This window comes from Fukomys damarensis, unplaced genomic scaffold (genome assembly GCF_012274545.1).
Source record: "Fukomys damarensis isolate Sample0158 unplaced genomic scaffold, DMR_v1.0_HiC HiC_scaffold_34, whole genome shotgun sequence".
NCBI classification, from domain to species: Eukaryota; Metazoa; Chordata; class Mammalia; order Rodentia; family Bathyergidae; genus Fukomys; species Fukomys damarensis.
This window is the reverse complement of record NW_022900946.1, coordinates 24,455,110-24,471,635: the sequence shown is the minus strand read 5'-3', so window position 1 is coordinate 24,471,635 and position 16,526 is coordinate 24,455,110. Positions and strand designations below refer to the sequence as shown.

Below are 16,526 nucleotides of genomic sequence, written 5' to 3'. Positions count from 1 at the left end.
GCACGGCCACCCCAGAGCGCCGGGCGGCCCTCGCCCCTGCCCCTGCTGTGCTCCTCCAAGACTGACGCCTTGGTCGTTTTGAGCCCCTTTCACTGCGAACGAACACTTCTGGGGAAACACGCGAGCCGCGCGAGATCCTGACCTCCGAATTCCTGGCCTCAAGCCTCGGATGGGGCCCCGTTCCCTGGGCAAACCCGCGATCCCACCGCACTCGGCCCCTGACTTCTCTCCCTCGTTGGAGTCTAATTCTCAGTCCCACCCATTCCATTCGGAAGCGGGGAAGCTGCTGCTGTTCCTTATCCCCGATTCCCTGCCTTCTCTTGGGCAGGGAAAGCTTCCCGACCCCATCCCAGGTCTGGCCTCCTGCTCTCCCCCTGAGAATCACAAGGGTTGGGCCGAGGATGTAGCTCAGTGGCGTCGCGCCTGCCTGGCAAGCGCAACGTCCTGAGTTCGATTCCCAGTCCCGAAGAGAAGAAAAAAAACAAAACAAAACAGAATCACAAGGGAGTCTCTTATACACCCGCGTTAGAGCACCAGGGTGTGAAAAGCCATGTCAGTGCTCGCGAAGGCTATGGGAGCAGCTCCTATGTCCTCCGCGCGGCCCTGGCTGTCCCTTCACACCCTTCCCACGCTCACCCCCGATGACCTCCTCCAGCTTGGGAATCCACTGCAGCCTTCTCCAGGTTAGTGTCTCTAGACGCCTGCTCCACGTCCCCTTCCCTGTGCACAGCAAGCACTCCCTCGTCACCGTGCCAGGAATGACTTCTAGTTCTTCTCAGAAATCTGTTCTTTGCTTTGTAGTCTGTCTTCATAAATGGGCCACCTACCCACCCGTCTACTTCCAAAAATGCATTCTTTCCACCTGTGTCCCTCTGCATGTCCTCTGTGATATGTGGATTCAACTGCTCTCCGGGGTGCACACCTGCAGGCCCAGCTACTGGGACTACAACAGAGAAACGGAAAACTGCTCCTATGAAATGCTGTATACAAATCATTAGGGCAGCTCGATTTATCATGACGAGCTTGAAAATCGCCCCAGTGCCCATTGCCTGCAGAATGGACAAACATACCTTGTCATCTACTCTACAATAAATAGGGAGAAAATGTAGAAGAGCATACACTAACGTGAATATGGAACAACATAGGTGAATCTCAAAGACACCATGCTGTGTGAAAGACCTGTCACAGGCCTGGCATGACGGCACACACCTGTAATTCCAGCAATTGGGAGGTGAGGCGGGAGGATTGTCATGAGTTTGAGTCTAGCCTGAGATACCTACTGAGTTCTCAAGACCAGTGTGGTAGCGCACGCCTGTGATCCCAGCACTCCATTCAGGAGGCTGAGGCAGGAGGATCACTGCAAGTTTGAGGCCAGCCTGGGCTACATAGTGAGTTCAAGACCAACTTGAACTACAGAGTGAGACTCTGTCTCAAAAAAAAAAAAATCACTCACAAAAGGTTATACATGCTACGTGACTGTATTTATATGACACTTTTACAAAGGCAGTGGTAATCACCAATAATAAATCAGTGATTGGGGTGAGGGAAGAACATCAGTCACTTTTTTGGGGGGTGAGGAAACTGTTCTCTGTCATGATGGTGGGATTTATAAATTTATACATTATTAAAACACATGGAATCATACACCAAAAAAATTCAAATTTACTGTGTTAATTTACAATTAAAATGAGGAAATTGGGCTGGGGATGTAGCTCAGCAGTAGAAACCACATTTTAGCATGTGCAAGTCTGTAGGTTCAATCCCCAGTACTAAATAAATGAATAAAATCAGAAAATTCAATTACAAATATCCAGGACTAGCCAAGGAGCTGCCCATCTAAGAGACGGTAGAAAGTGCTGCCTGGTGTAGTGACACACACCTGTAGTTCCAGCATTCTGGAAGACTGCAGCAGGACAATAGCAAGTTCAAGGCCAGCCTGGACAACTTAGTGAGACCCTGTCTCAGACTACAAATGTAAAAAAGGGTTGACAAGCCATTTGTGGGTAGAGCCGAGGGCAGGGAAGAGGTCTACAGCAGTCTGTAGTAGCTGGGGTTATGTTACGGGCAGGCCCCACCATGCCCAGCTTCTATGTTCTACTCTGTAGTCCAGTCTGGCCTTGAACTCGAGGTGATCTTCCTGTCTCAGCCTCCTGAGTGCTGTGAGTACAGGTGTGTGTCACCATTACTGGTCTTCCTCCCTCCCTCCCTCCCTCCCTTCCTTCCTCCTTGGGATGCGGGTATTGGTTTCTCTCATGTTAGGCAAGCACTTTACCATTAAGCTACGCCTCCAGCTTTTTATTATTATTATTATTATTATTATTTTGAAATAGAGTCTTCCTAAACTGCCCAGTGTCTTAATTACTTTTCTCATTTCTGAGACAAAATACCCAACACCCAAAGTTAAAGAGAACAAATTTATTTCAGCTCAGTTTGTAGAGGTTTCAGTCCACAATCGACTGACTCCAAGGCAGCATGGCCTGGCACAGGCGCATCACAGAAGAGAAACAGTTCTTGGCAGGCAGAAGGCAGCAAAGCAGCAAGCGAATCACAGCAGTCTTCTTTCTGTCCCTTACATTCTATCCAGGCTACACACCCTTAGGGCAGGTAGCACTCATACCCAAGGTGGGCCTTCCCACTATCCACATCCAGAACTACGCCAAATCAATCAGTGGACTGATTTAGTAACCATACACCCTTGATCCCAGCACCACACATTTTGATTTTTTATTTTTTTTTTTAGTACCGGGGATCCAACTCTGGACCTTGCACTTGTGAGGCAGGTGGCAAAACCACTGAGCTAAATCCCCGGCCCCTCCAACATCATACATTTAATCCCAGCATCACATACCCTAGTCCAGTCACCTTAGAAAAGCTTCACCTATGATCCTATGTGGCTTGGGGGGGGCGCCTTTTTTTTTTTTTTTTTTTTTTGGTACTGGGGATCAAACTTGAACTCGGGACCTTACGCTTGTGAAGCAGGTGGTGGAAACACTGAGCTAAGTCCTCAGGACATCTTGATAGAAGCCATAACACCCAAGCTGGGCTTGAAAGTTCTGACACTCTCAGCTCAGTCTCCTGAGTAGCTGGATTACAGGTGTGTGCCATCTGCCCAGCAAAGTGGCTACATTTTTTTCTTGAAGGCTCTATGAAATATCCTAGTCTTTTGCCTTTTCTAATGTCTAGAGGCCTAGGCAATTTAGCAAGACCTTGTCTCAAAAAACAGAAAGGGCTGGGAAGACAGCTCAGTGAGAAGGTTCTGCGCTCAATCCCCAGTATTGCAAAAAGAAAAAAAAGAAAATGGAAAAAAAAAAAGAGAGAAGGAAGGAGGGAAAAGAAAAGAGAAATAAGACTAGAATTGTCTTAATACATTGAAGTAAATCTGAAGAAGGCAGGAGAGGAATCAAGTGATAAATACAATTAATGGGAAAAAGAAAAACTAGAAAAATGGTAGACCTTAATTCAGCTACATCCATACTAAAGGTAAGTGTATTGATCTGGGTGTGTTGGTTCATGCCTATAATCCCAGCTACAAAGGAAAATCTCACATTTGAGATCAGCCTGGGCAATTTAGTGAGACCTTATCATAAAATAAAAGGCTGGGGATATATCTTTCAGAGGTAGAGCACTTGGTTAACATACAGAAAGACCTGGGTTCAAATCCCCAGTCCTGGAAAAAAATGAAATGGATTAAACATGTTGCCATGGTTAGAATATGTTTCTGTTTTGTTTTGTTTTGTTTGGTACTGGGGATCAAACTCAGGACCTTGCACTTGCAAGGCAGGTGCAGTGCCACTGAGCTTAAGCCTGGCCCTAGAATACGTTCTGAATCATCTAAAAAATTCACTTATTTCAATACAGTGATGAAAAGCTATGCTCAGCCAGGCATGGGGCTGCAAAAAAACCAAAACCAAAACCAAAACCAACCAACCAAACAAACAAACAAAAGGCTATGCTCGAAGGCTTACACCTCGACATCCCAACCACAAATATCAGGTTCCCACTTCTTCAGCATCAGGGACCTGACTTTTTCTCCTCCCCTCAACTGGGGATTAAGCCCAGGCCCTTGGGCATGACAGGCAAGAGTTCTGCCACTACTCACATCCCCAGCCATTTAAAAATTTTATTTTGAGGGCTGGGGATTTAGCTCAGTGGTTCCGCTGCCTGCCTTGCTTTTTTTGTTTTTGTTTTTTTGAGACAGGGTCTCACTATATAGTTGAGGCTGACCTGGAACTCACTATGTTAGCCTGGGCTGGTCTCGAACTCACAGTGATCCTCCTGCCTCAGCCTCCCGCGTGCTGGGATTACAGGCGTGCGCCACCACCTGGCTCCATTATGTTAGCGGGGGCTGGTCTCGAACTCACAGTGATCCTCCTGCCTCAGCCTCCCGCGTGCTGGGATTACAGGCGTGCGCCACCATGCCTGGCTCCACCGCCTGTCATGCAAGCACAAAGACCTGAGTTTGATCCCCAGTACAAAAAAAAAATTTTTTTATTTTGAGATAGTGTCTCATTAAATTGCCCAGGCTGGACTTGAACTTGTGATCATCTTACCCCAATCCCAGAGTGCTAGGATTATAGGTGTGCACCATTATGCCTGGCCCCTGACTTTTTTTTTTTACTTCTGCAGGACATTTAAAAAATTAATTAAGTTTACGGGTACATTTTAGGTATACATAATGATCACATACATTATCATAGGGAGATTGTACCTGTACACATGAAATATCTTTTCTTTTTTGGTACTGGGGATTGATCTCAGGACCCTGTGGCTGTGAGGCAGGCACAGTGCTACCGGGCTAAATCCCCAGCCCTACATGATATATCTTGATTCTTCTTTTTTTCATTTCCCTCTTCTCCCTTCAACCCCTCCTCCTCACTTTATTTACAAAATATTTTCTTCCTATTTCACGATATCTGTTATACGTTTTGGTCCTTATTTATGCGCTTGGTTTCCCAGAGAAACAATGTGATGTTTACACGTGTGTCTGATTTACTTCACTTGAGAGTATCTGGCCCCTGATGTTTTAAAAAGTAATTTTTATGCTTGTGTATCTTCATGTTTATATCTTAATTGACAGATAATCTCAGTATATACTTGTGGGACACAGCGTGGCCTTTCAGTATAGAAGGTGAAACGATCAGATCAGGGTAACTGGTGTATCAGAGCCCTGACTTTGGTGCAGAGGCCGCGCAGGCTGAGGTCCTGCCTGCCGGAGCCTGTCCATGCTTCGCTAAGCACAGCGCCTCCTGTTCTCCACGTCCGCTCTTCACCTGCAGGGTCTCTGAAGACGGGCCAGGTGGACTCTGACATCCACACTCCGCTTTATGCTGTTGGTTATTAGATCAGAACCCGCGCTGTCCCCTCCTGGAGGAACTAACGGTCCTTAGCCCAGCCACTCGATCCCACAGCTCTCGTACTTCCTGCGTCCTCCCGCTTCTCCAGGGCACCAGCGGCGGACCGCTCTCCTACCCACCTCCCACGTCAGTTCTCCCAGGTGACTCTTCACTGCCACCCAGGCGAGGTCATGCTAGTCCTCCCCCGACAGAAGTGACGGCTCCCTCATTGCCACGCAGTTGGCTTGTGATGCTGATACCACCTTAGAGCCAGCTTCCCAAGAGGACGCATGGCGCCTAGTACCATCTACCAGGCTCAAGGCTCGAAGAGGCATAGCTGGGTATGGGAGTTCTTGTTCGAATGACTTATTTAGCAGGACGCGCTCTTAGGAGAAGAGTGAAGAAACTGGTGTCAGTTCCCTGGATCTGCCTTAGCCAAGTACCAAGTACCCAAATCGGGTGTCAGCAGGGCTGTGTCTTCTCTGAAGTCACTAAGGAGAATTTGTCCCCCTCCTTCCTCCCTTCTTTCAGCAATATTGGGGATTGAACCCAGTGCCTCCACACTGAGCTACCTCCCCAGTCTCTTTTCATTTTATTTTTTTATTTTGAGACCGTCTTGCTACATCGCTAAATTGCCCAGGCTGAGCTTGAACTTGCAATCTTCTTGCCTCTGCCTCCCAGAGTTCTGGGCATCACCACACCTGGCTCTATGCCTTTCTCTTAGATGTTGGTTTTCCCAGACATTCTTGGTGTTCTTGGCTTGTGGATGAATCACTCTAATCTCAACCTTGCATTCTGTGGTAGTCTCCAGAGCATCTGTGTCCTGAAACAGCATTCCCTGCTCTGTCTCTCTTTACAAGGACCCATCCTATTTCAGTAGGGCCTTATCTTCATTTATATCTTAAATACAGCTGCGAATACCTTATTTCCAGATAAATTTACATTCACTGGCTCCAGAGGGTCCAGGTTTGCCTCATTCTCCCAGGTTTAGCACTGAAATCTTGCCTCTTGGGAAAGTCCTTTATCCCAGGAAACCTGAGACAACCGGTCACTCTGGAAGCAGAATGGCCAGGTAGGGAGATGGAGAAGCCGAGCAGGAAGCAGAGGCCAGTAGAAGCCTGTTTCCAAGTAACTCCACCCAGAAGCCCTGGGGCAAATATAGAGAGCCTCATAGGTGTGAATCACCCAGAGGTAAAAGCCTCACACTAGAGCAGTCAGAGATGTCACCCGATGACATGACGTTGGAGGGCCACTGTGTGGGGGGCTCCCTTTACTCGGTGCAATACTTAAGGTAGGAGCAGCTGCGCGCTGCCAGCAGCCACCTCTCAGTGGCTGGGGGTAAGGGCCTGTGAAGGGAGATTAGAACGCTTATGTGCCCCATCCACTTGTCCACCTTGGTAAATGGCCCGTCTTTCCTCTACCCAGCTTGGCAAACGAACACCTAGACGCCTGTTCACCTGGGGACAGCTCTGTACCGCGTCCATGGCCCACTCCCCTGCCACCAGAGAGGCCCGAGACACGCCTATCTCCAGGCCAAGCGTGACCCCTGTCCTTCCTACCTTTCCTCCCACTGGCCTTCCCTCCGTCTCCACTCGGCATGGCCCCTGGCCAGTCCTGCTTTGTCAGTGCCCTTGGAAGGTGTCTCCACTTTCTGGGCTCCCGGACGGCTTTCTCTCCCACCTGCAGCCACTTTTCTCTCTGGCCCTTTTCCCCAAGGTGAGCCTCCCCAGGGGGTGCGATGATCCCCTACAAACACAAACTCAGTCCCTATGATTCTTGGCTTCAGGCACCCGAGGTCAGTAGTCCCCGGGACTCTGCCACCTTCCTTCCCCCAGCCCCATGCCCCACTCTCCTACTTTCAGCTACCGAAGCCAGGGATCAGCTGCTCCAATGTTCTGCGCTTGCCTCTGCCTGGCTCTTTGAAACAAAATCCAGGGACTCTGGTGAGTTTTTGCAGAGGAAGCTTGTAGGTGAGCCCTCTTGCTGTCCGCCCGCTCCCCTGCATTGTCTTTGAGAACAATCCCAGGGATTCCTGGCTGCCACCACTTCTTTTCCCAGACACAAGAGTAGCCAGGCCTGTTTCCTGGACTTGTCAAAGTGGTCAGTGCCAAAAATAAGGGGGCAGATAAGGGAAACCCCTCCTGTAAGAGGGTGGGAGTCTCTAGGGAGGATCAGGGGTCACAGAGGAATAGGTCTTAGGGTGGACATTAATGTGACTCTTAGCTTTGGACAGCCGAGGGCCTAGAGGGGAAGGTAAGGAGTGTGGCGCTAAAGTGGGAAGTTGAGGCTGGAGGAGGGTGGTGGGGCGGGCTGTCTGCACTGGAGGGAAGCGGGGTCCAGCTTGCCCTCAGCTGGAGCGGGCCCCTCCTTTTCCTGGTCTCCCCGCTCCGCGCTACTTTCCCTGTCCCCGCACCGACCACGCAGGCGAGGCCATCAGGGTTCCCCTGATTGCTTTCTTTCATGCCCATGCCTCTTTCTGCAGCAAACGCCCACTAATGCCTCCTTTATCACGGAATTAGGGGATTTAGGACCGATTGCACAAAAGGGCCCTCGATAGCGGCCATAATCAAACGCCAATCGGCCCGATCTCGGCCGGGCCGTGGAAGAAAACGAGCGCCGAGGATTAGCGCGGGTCCCGGCCGACCGGTAGAGATAGCATCGGCGCGGGCGCGACGCTGAAGCCGCCGGGAGGGCCGGCCACAGCCTCGGAGAAAGGCAGGCTTAGCTCCTCGCGCCGGGGATTCTGAAACCATTAGGGGGGATTAACACCCGGGTTAATCTGCTTTGGCTGCTCGATTGTCTGCAGCGAACGGGAGAGGCAGAAAACGCCTGGATTGGTTGGCCCTTAAGTCTCAGCTCCCCCAGTTTGTACTCAGCCAGGGCGGGCCCTGGGCAGACAAGCAGGGATTCGCACCTTTATAGGTCTAAGCGAGTCGGCCCCTTATGGGGAACTGCACAGCAGGCGGGAGTGGAGCCTGGTCTTTGGCCCATTGCCCCCGCCAGCCTTCCTGGGCGGTCCCGCGCCAAAGGAAGGCCATTCCAGCCCCTCTACTGACCCATCCACTTCTGGTCTCTGACTGTGCCTAGTGGCTCTGGTTCCTCAGGAAGGTACATACCTTTTCCGGTGTGCACGCCCGGAAGCAGACTGTAGCCTGGCTGAGTACGGCAGCAAGGAGCTGCCTGACACCTGTTGCCTGGCCGTCTTTCCCTTGCGATCGCTTTCCAGGCTATGAACCCAAGGGGTATTTGTTGACAAGGCTCACTTGATGCCACCTGCGACCTCACCATCTCGTATCTTCAGCCTCCTCTCTCTAGGTGGGACAAAGTGGGGCTGTGCAGGCCGGGGACTCCATAGGTCTCAGGACCTTTGTCTCTGCCTTGAATTTCTCAGGTGAGTAATGAGATTGTCTGAGAGAAGGACAGAGCCAGAATGAGCCAGTGACCCCTGGCGTGACCTACACTCACTGCTGTCTTCTACAGGGACGAAATCCCACCCCTCTCCCTCCTGCTACCACTGAAGCCGCAGGGTAGGAGACTCAGATCCCCGTGTATCTACATCCGGCCTGTTCCATGGGGATGCGGCAAGGACACTGTTTTACATGAGCCCATAGGTGGCGGCAGAAGGCTGGTCCAGAGCGGGCCGGGTAGGCCGGATGTGGAGGGGTAACCCTGGAGACGCTGTGGAGCCTCTTGGTTCCCATCCCCTAGCCCCGATCTCCGGTGTCAGATCAGGGACACTGAAGCAAAAAGACATGCGGAGGGGCACAGAGTAAATTCCTTCTTCCTTCACTTATCAGTAACCAGGAACTCTAGCTCAGGATGGGTGGAAGGAGCCCAGGGAGGCAGCTCGTCTCGGACATCTGGGAGCCTGGATCTGAGGACACGGCGGAGGGGGGCAGTGGGGAAAGCGGCACAGGTCCGGGTCCCCCTCCCCCGCCTCCCAGCATATGCACACGGGTCGGGCACGGCCGGAAAGGCAGCGAGAACACGGAACCGTCTCCAGGCCGAGGATGGCGGGCCGAGCAGCTGAGGTGCGTCCCCTCAAGCTGGCGTCGCAGGAAGGCCCCAGGCAGCCTTCCGTGTTAGGAGCCGAGGCGCCCTCCGAGACTCAGGATGGATAACGCTGGCTGAACCGGCCGTGCTGGAGCCTGCGGGCGAAGGGAGAGACTTGCAATGATACTCAAAGGAAAGAGTGATGACAGTGACCGTGAGCAAACCCCACTCATTCTGGACCAGGAAGGGAAGCCTGGCCGCTGCAGCGTGGCTCCACGCCCCTAGTTTACCAAGAGCGCGTGCGCGCAAAATTATAAACTTTTGCCCTTGTGAAGGCCTTGTTATGAAGATGAAACACAGGTAACCAGGTCAAGGTAAAGAATTGCAAAGCACATATCTGACAAAAAGAAACTATTTAGACTACGTAAAGAGCTCTCAAAACTCAACAGCAAAAGACAATGCCGCTCTCCGGGATGGTGGCTGCGCTCGCTGCCTCGTCAGTCCCCGAAGCCGGAAGTCACTTCTCCTTCAGAAAGGGACGCGAGGCAGCCTTACGGTGCTGCCCTCGCCTCGTCTGCGAGCCTCGGCGGCCAGGGCTGAGGAAGTCCCCGGTGAGCACGGGCGACCTCCTTCAGGCCCTGGCGGGCGCAGTTCCTCCCGGGCGCGCTGCTTCGCCCCGCAGACCAAGCTGCCGGATCACGATCGCGGGAGTGTGTATTAGCTTACCGCGTTACGGCTCCGGAGGACTCTGCCGTGCACCGAGAGGAAGAGCAGCCCGCCAGGGGCGGCGGCGGCGTGGGGTGGGGTGGGGACTGGCAGGCGGCCAGCGTAGGGCCAGAGCCTGGGAGCCCCAGCCAAGTTACCTCGCGGAAACTGCCCAGGGCCCCGTACACAGTAGCCGGCAGCGTCTGCCTCCGAACCTGTGAGCCGCAGACATAGTCGGCGATAGAGCAGAGGGGGTGACGCGTTTCCTCTGAAGTCACCAGGGAGAAGGCCCTGTCGCCTAGTGGGGTCTCCCAAGACGGGCTCCTAGGTTAGGCACAGTCAGTGGGGGATGAAGTGGTGGTGGGTGGGCGACCGTGATATCGAGGGGGCTCGGGGCTTGACACAGCCTGAGTGGGCGGGAGGTTACTCTCAAGGGTTTTCCGGGTGGGCGAGAGAGCAGGGCAGCTCCAGGGCCAGTTTCTCCTTGTGTCTCAGGATTCTCCGTGGTTCACCATTGTCCTTTCAGGCTAGTTCTGTCCTGTGCTTGCATCTCCATCCCCTGTGCCAGATAGGCTCAATCCCTGGTGTTAGATCCTGAAAAGGCCAGGAGTTCCTCAGACCCTCCGATTTTGACCCCTTTACCTGAGACCCTTGTACAGAGAATCTTTGAAAACACACAGGAAATAAAAAGTCAGTGAAGAAAATACCACTTGAGTCCTTAACCAAGACTATTCACTGTCATGATCGCTGGAAGGGGTACAACTCATAACCAGAATTCTTTATTACCTACAGGAGATGAGCCGGGTGTGGTGGCACACACCTGTAATCCTGGCACTCGGGAGGCTGAGGCAGGAGGGTCGCTGTGAGTTCAAGACCAGCCTGAGCTACATAGTGAGTTCCAGGTCAGTCTCAACTACATAGTGAGACCCTGTCTCAAAAAACAAAAAAATAAAGGAGGTGTACCCGGTGCTTGGGGTTGTGGCTCAATGGTGAAGTGCTTATCTAGCATTCCTTAGGCCTGGGTTTGATCCCCAGTGGGGGATGCCCATTTTTCAGGACTGACTGGCTTTTTTTGTGTGCGTATTAAGTTTTGACTTCCATTCATCTATACAGGGACATGGAAAATCCCAGTGGGTTCCTGCAGCAGTAACCGAAACTTAAAGTTATTTAGGGTGTGGGAAGTGAAAGGTAGCTGCCTGAAGCCTCAGCATGGAGGGAGCACGACCCTTGTCCTTAGCCCCACATCAGTAAGGACAGACTAGAGGCTGGCCAAGTTCTGCCCCAGGTGTGGTTGGTCACCACCTCCCCTTTTTGTGCCTTGTCTCGGGCTAGGAACTGTCCATGAGATCAGTCTCATGGTTGTGGAAGCTGCCCGAGGCTGATGGAGGCTGTGTGACTTCCAGCTGGTGTCTGAGGCTCTGGCTGTGGGTTGGACTCAGTGACTTTAATTTTCCCACACACACCTCTGAAGTGCACACCCAGCCCCCACCTGGGGTTCTCTGCAACCCTGGCCCTGCCTGCTGGTTAGTGAGGGCAGGTGGAGCTCCAAGCTAAAAGTGAGCCTGCTCTGCCTCAGACTACCTGAAAATCTGCCCATTACTCTCTGCCCCTTTGGTCCTATGGCTGCAAGGGCAGGTAGTGGTTCCAGCCCTGCTCTGCCACCGGTCTCCTCTCTAGCCTTTGAGGTTGTGGTTAAATGCAAGTGACTCTCCAGATCTCTGCTGGCTTCTCCAGTTGCTCTCACTTCTCCGAAGCCTAGAGGTGTCTGCAGCTCTTTCCTGCACATAGAAACCCTTCTTAGTATCGGCTCTAGAATTGAGGGTTCATTCTTCAGGTGATGTGTGATGCAGCCTACAGACTGGGTTCCACCAGAGCAGCTGGCTCCTTGCTCATGACCCTAGGGACTCGGACCAGTCCACATTCGTGGCTTCAAGGCATATCCAGCTTTGGGGCCAGTGTCCCCTAGGTGCATTGTGGCATAATCAAGGGATCCTGGGGATTGCAGGGGGAGAGAATGAGCACCAGCTTTTAGGGATGGTCCCAGGAAGTATGGAGACCCAGACAGACCGTCTTGTACCATGCGTCTAGCTGTGTAGCCTCAGCCCCTTCCTGCAAGAGGCACAGGAACAGAACCTGTGCAGGTGTATGATCAGGGAGTGGCTAGCATCTCGGGGTCAGCATGTGGGCCATGGAGTCTCCTCTGGGCAGTGACTAGGCTTTGCCTGCCCCAGGAACTACCTGGAACCTGGGAAGCCAGCCAACAACCTGCTGCAACTCTAGGAGGAAATCTGTCCCAGGTGAGGACTTCCTATTAACTAGGTATGAGCCAAGCATGTTACAGGGATGATGTCATTTCAATCTTGTAACCCAACAAGGTGGGTTCTCTCGTGACCTCATTTCTCAGATTGAGGTTAAGATTAGGCGAGTTCTTCAAGGTCAAAAGCAAATGGTGGGACCTGGGTGCGCATCGGATTCTGTGCCATCCACCACCTATTTCCCAGATGCTGCAGTCTGGGAGCAGTCTCTAGGGCAGCCCAGTGCCAGACCAGCACTGCCTCCACCCCTACAGTCAAGCTGCTGAGGCCCGGAGTGGGTCCTTGGACTCGGGGAGCTCCTTGGTGTGGGGCTCCGGCCCTGGTGCCGGCATGCTCTGGTGTCCGTGTGGGAGGTGGGGATAGCAGGCTTTGCTCCTTGGGCCCATTCTGTTGCAGCAGATTGGGAAACCTGTGACCATTGGGAGCACACGGTCAGCCTCTCCAAGGCCTCATGTTCTTTCTATAGTTCAAGCCCTCACTTGGCCGTCAGCTCTGCCTTGGGACCCTCTGCACCCTGCCACAAACATGGCTTGGACTCTGGGGACTCCGAGCTACCTGTTAGGAGGTGATAGGAGCCAGGCTTTCTTCAAAGGCTCCAGGGGTGGGACCTATTCCTGATTCTTAGCCAAATGCCAGTGACTATTAAGGCACTTGGACAGGTACTTCTGCCCCTTGTACAGCTGGGAGCACTGGTTGATCCTGTCTTATCCTTGGGAGGCCTTTGCCAAGGCATGACTGGAAGCAGGGACCTCAATTCTAGAGCCACAGGGACCCTAGACTCAGCTCTGGTAAGGGGACTCTAGCTAGGGACCGACTCCCTTGAGGTTCATTTGGGGCTATGGGGTGAGGTGCCCAGAGGTCCCTGCCAGGTAGCTGGCTTCCCCCTTCCTGTTCCAGGGCAGCTGCCTACCACCCCGAAGAAAGGCCCCGCTTACAGCCTCAGGGGAGCACAGGGTACCTGCCTCTCCCTCAAGGTTCAGCGCCTCCAACAGGCCCTCGTGCTCCCCTACCAACTGCAGGTCATTTCATAAACTTACAGGATGTGAGGTGGGCTGTGCCACAGGCCGGGGACAGGGGAGCCTGAAACCCAAGTCGTGCCTGGCCTCTTCTCCCCATGGAGGTGGTAGATCTTGGAAGCACTGGCTCTGGCCTATCCCTCTGACCACTTGTGTCTGCCAAGCCATGTCAGGGCCTTGTGGACATACCCGTCAGGTGACCGTGGGACCTCACTCATTGGCCACAGGAAGGGTGGAAGCAGCCAGGATCTCGGCCAGAAGCTGGCCTCTAGGAGAGCTGACTGCGGCTGTGCCAGGCTGCTTAGGGTGCACACTGGGCTTGCCCACCATCCTGCCTACTGGTGTCGGTCCTTGGGGAAGCTCAGCTGTCACTTCCCCCACCCAGAACACTGACCATAGATGAATGAATGCAGAAGCAGGAGTCTGCAACAGGATCCGGTTTATTCTGCCTTGGCAGGGTGGTCCTGAGAGTGGCGGTGCCACCCTGACCCGGGCGGAGGGAGGGCCCGAGGGCCAGTTAAGGCCAATGGCGGGAGAAGCAGGGGGCACACAGCCCCTGGAATGCGGTTGAGTCCAGGCTGAGACCTAGAGGCAGCTGTGGTAGGCCAGGGAAGGGTGACCCTGCTACCCAGGGTGGAAGGCACTGGACTGGGACCGGGCCATGGCTACAGGGCTGTGGACCCAGGCCACACAGGCACCCTGGGAAGCAGGTGCAGGGATATATAACAACGTGAAACACAGGTACACTCCTCACGAGCAAGCACATGGATTAGTGGGCACAGATTCACAGGCCGGAGCAATACCCAACTGTGGTCAGGCTGGACAGACAGACACAATGGCAGTATCACAAACAGACCACACTCAGGGAGAGACAGCACTATGGGACACGATGGCTACCATGGCCACAGAACGAGGGACAGGAAGGGGCCTTTTGGCACGACTGCACTGGAATTATGTGAGGTGCGGTGGCGGGAGCTGGTTTAGAGCAGCCCCATGCCACCCTCTGGGCTTAGTCCGTCTTCCACACTTTGTTGAGCAGCTTCACCACCTCATCGTAGATGACAAACACGATGGCCACATCCAGACAGACCCGGCCCAGGCGGGGGACAGTGCCTTTGTAGAATCTGTGGAGTAAGGGAGGAGGTGAAGGAGGGAGAGGACAATCATCTCTGGAGAGGATCTCGCTCAGGTGCAGGAAGAGGCTAGCCCAGGGCAGGAGGGTACAAGACCAGGGAGGATACAGGATGGGTACGACAGCTCCACCCTTTCTGTACTCACGCCCGGAGCCCCTCATTCCTCAGGATCTGCAAGCCACAGTCCCATGTGTTCCGGTATTTGTGTGCCTCTAGGCCCTGCAGGACACCAGTGGGCCAGAGTGCTCAGCAGCCAGGCCCTGTCCTGAGCACGCCTCCCCACCTCCTCGGCTTCTCCTGCCCCAACCTGCATCCGGGTCTTGATCACGTCCAGAGGTGTGTTCCCAAAGACACTGGCTGCACCCGCAGTAGCTCCAAAGACCCCGGTGATCAGCGGATTCATGGGCTTGTTGGGGTTGTCCCCTGGACATGGGGTAAGGGTCGCAGTCAGAGGGTGTTGGGAGGTAAAAGGGGGCTAGGCTTTGAAGGCTGGGGAGGAGCCTGGAGAATGGCCTATGAAGAGCCCCCAGAGGTAGCCCAAAAGAAGTGAAGGGCCAGGGATGTAGCTCAGCAGCACGGCGCCTGGCAAGCATGAGGCCCCGAGTTTGATCCCTGGTACCCCCCCAAAAAAAAAACCAGTTTCTAAAAGGAGTGCGATTCAGAGCACGTGTAGGTGGGGTCCCAGGGCACAGACATACCTCGGTACCAGTTGCGCAGGGAGGTCATGACGAAGAAGCGGATGGCTTGGTTTGAACCCTGCTTTAGCACGGTGGCCGTGAGGCCCTGGTATGTCCCCTTTAGCCCTGAGAGCAGGCGGGCAGAGAGTCACCTTGGTGCCTTCCAGACCCCAGCTGGGGATCGGGGACGGGTGTCACATGCAGTGCAAGTGGAAGGGCAGCCCCTCTGGGCCTGTCTGAGGCCTCCGACCCTCGTGAACAGCTCACCTTGCTCCCGTACAATCTCCCTAACCCCGTGGAAGAATCCTCTGTACTTGGGGTTGGGGGAGGTCTGGTCGTGGATGAACTTCACCTGAGAGAGGGAAGCACAGGAGCTGGATCCTCGCCACCACCTGAAGGACGCACCCGCCCAAGTCCACCCAGATCAAGACAGGACTCCCCACTTGCAGGCAGTGCCACCCCAGGCTGTCGTGGGCCACTACCACAAAGGCCCAGGGACACAGGAGGGTCGTTCTAGTGAAGGGTCTCTGCAGTTATATTTTCTATATACACAGAGTCTTTAAGGTATAGAAAAAAAAATTTTTTTTTGGTACCAGGGGTTGAAGTCTGGACCTTGCACTTGCAAGGCAGGCATGGTGCCACTGAGCTAAATCCGCAAGCCTCTCGTCTCCTTTTTGAGACAAGGCCTTTCTTTGTAGTCCAGACTGGCCTTGAACTTGCTGCAATCCTTCCGCCTCCACCTCCTGAGAGCTGGGATGACAGTTTCCACTTTGCCTGGCCTTAATATGCAACGTCCACAGGACAAACCTCCTGTCCTGCCTCCTGCGCCCAGCTCACCAGCAGTCCTGCGACCACACCTTCACCCTCCTCGAGAGATCCTCTCCACTTATATAATGTCCTGTAGGACACACTCCCCTCCCAACCCAGCCCCCTTTCCCGCCCTGACTGTTTCCATGGGCCCCAGCGACTACCACTTCAGGCATCTTGCACCCCCTGGGGCAAGTCTGGTTTCTGTGCCAGGTCCCTGCCTACCTTGATGGTCTCCATGGGGCACACGACCACCACAGCCTCAGCAACACCTGCGCCCAGGCCGCACAGCAGCCCTCGAGTGCTATCCAGCCGTCCCTGGGCATCTCGCATGTGGTTGCTGAGAAACTCAAACATTCCAAACCTGGGGGCGACAGATGCGTGACAAAGGCTACCGCCACAGACACCCGGACCTTCCATGGCCCAGGGCCCGGCGAAGCCTCACCTGACAGCCGCCTTGGGGATGGAGCCATAGAGCAGGGAGCTGAGGCCACGGTACAGGCCCAGGACGCCATGGCTGCGGACCGTTTGCCGCACGCAGTCCCCT

The 16,526-nt window shown here is 53.8% G+C and overlaps 1 protein-coding gene across 1 annotated transcript; it reads right to left on the bottom strand.

Moving 5' to 3' along the window:
• Positions 1-13,786: 13,786 nt before the first annotated feature.
• On the bottom strand, positions 13,787-16,520 carry Slc25a1 (solute carrier family 25 member 1). The gene is made up of 7 exons (XM_010620732.1): positions 16,425-16,520; positions 16,205-16,343; positions 15,440-15,524; positions 15,194-15,298; positions 14,803-14,918; positions 14,641-14,714; positions 13,787-14,486 (listed from the first exon to the last, which is right to left on the bottom strand). Exons 2-7 carry the CDS (start codon positions 16,334-16,336, stop codon positions 14,372-14,374), a joined length of 627 nt encoding a protein of 208 aa, XP_010619034.1. The 5' UTR covers positions 16,337-16,343; positions 16,425-16,520; the 3' UTR covers positions 13,787-14,371.
• Between the last annotated feature and the right edge of the window lie 6 nt (positions 16,521-16,526).

Excerpts from the sequence above, each read along its gene's own strand:
- Slc25a1 (XM_010620732.1), bottom strand. The coding sequence starts at position 16,336 with ATGTTTGAGTTTCTCAGCAACCACATGCGAGATGCCCAGGGACGGCTG. Across the intron at positions 15,299-15,439 it reads GGAGATTGTACGGGAGCAAG|GGCTAAAGGGGACATACCAG; the intron begins GTGAGCTGTTCA and ends GCCTGCTCTCAG. Across the intron at positions 14,715-14,802 it reads TGATCAAGACCCGGATGCAG|GGCCTAGAGGCACACAAATA; the intron begins GTTGGGGCAGGA and ends GGTGTCCTGCAG.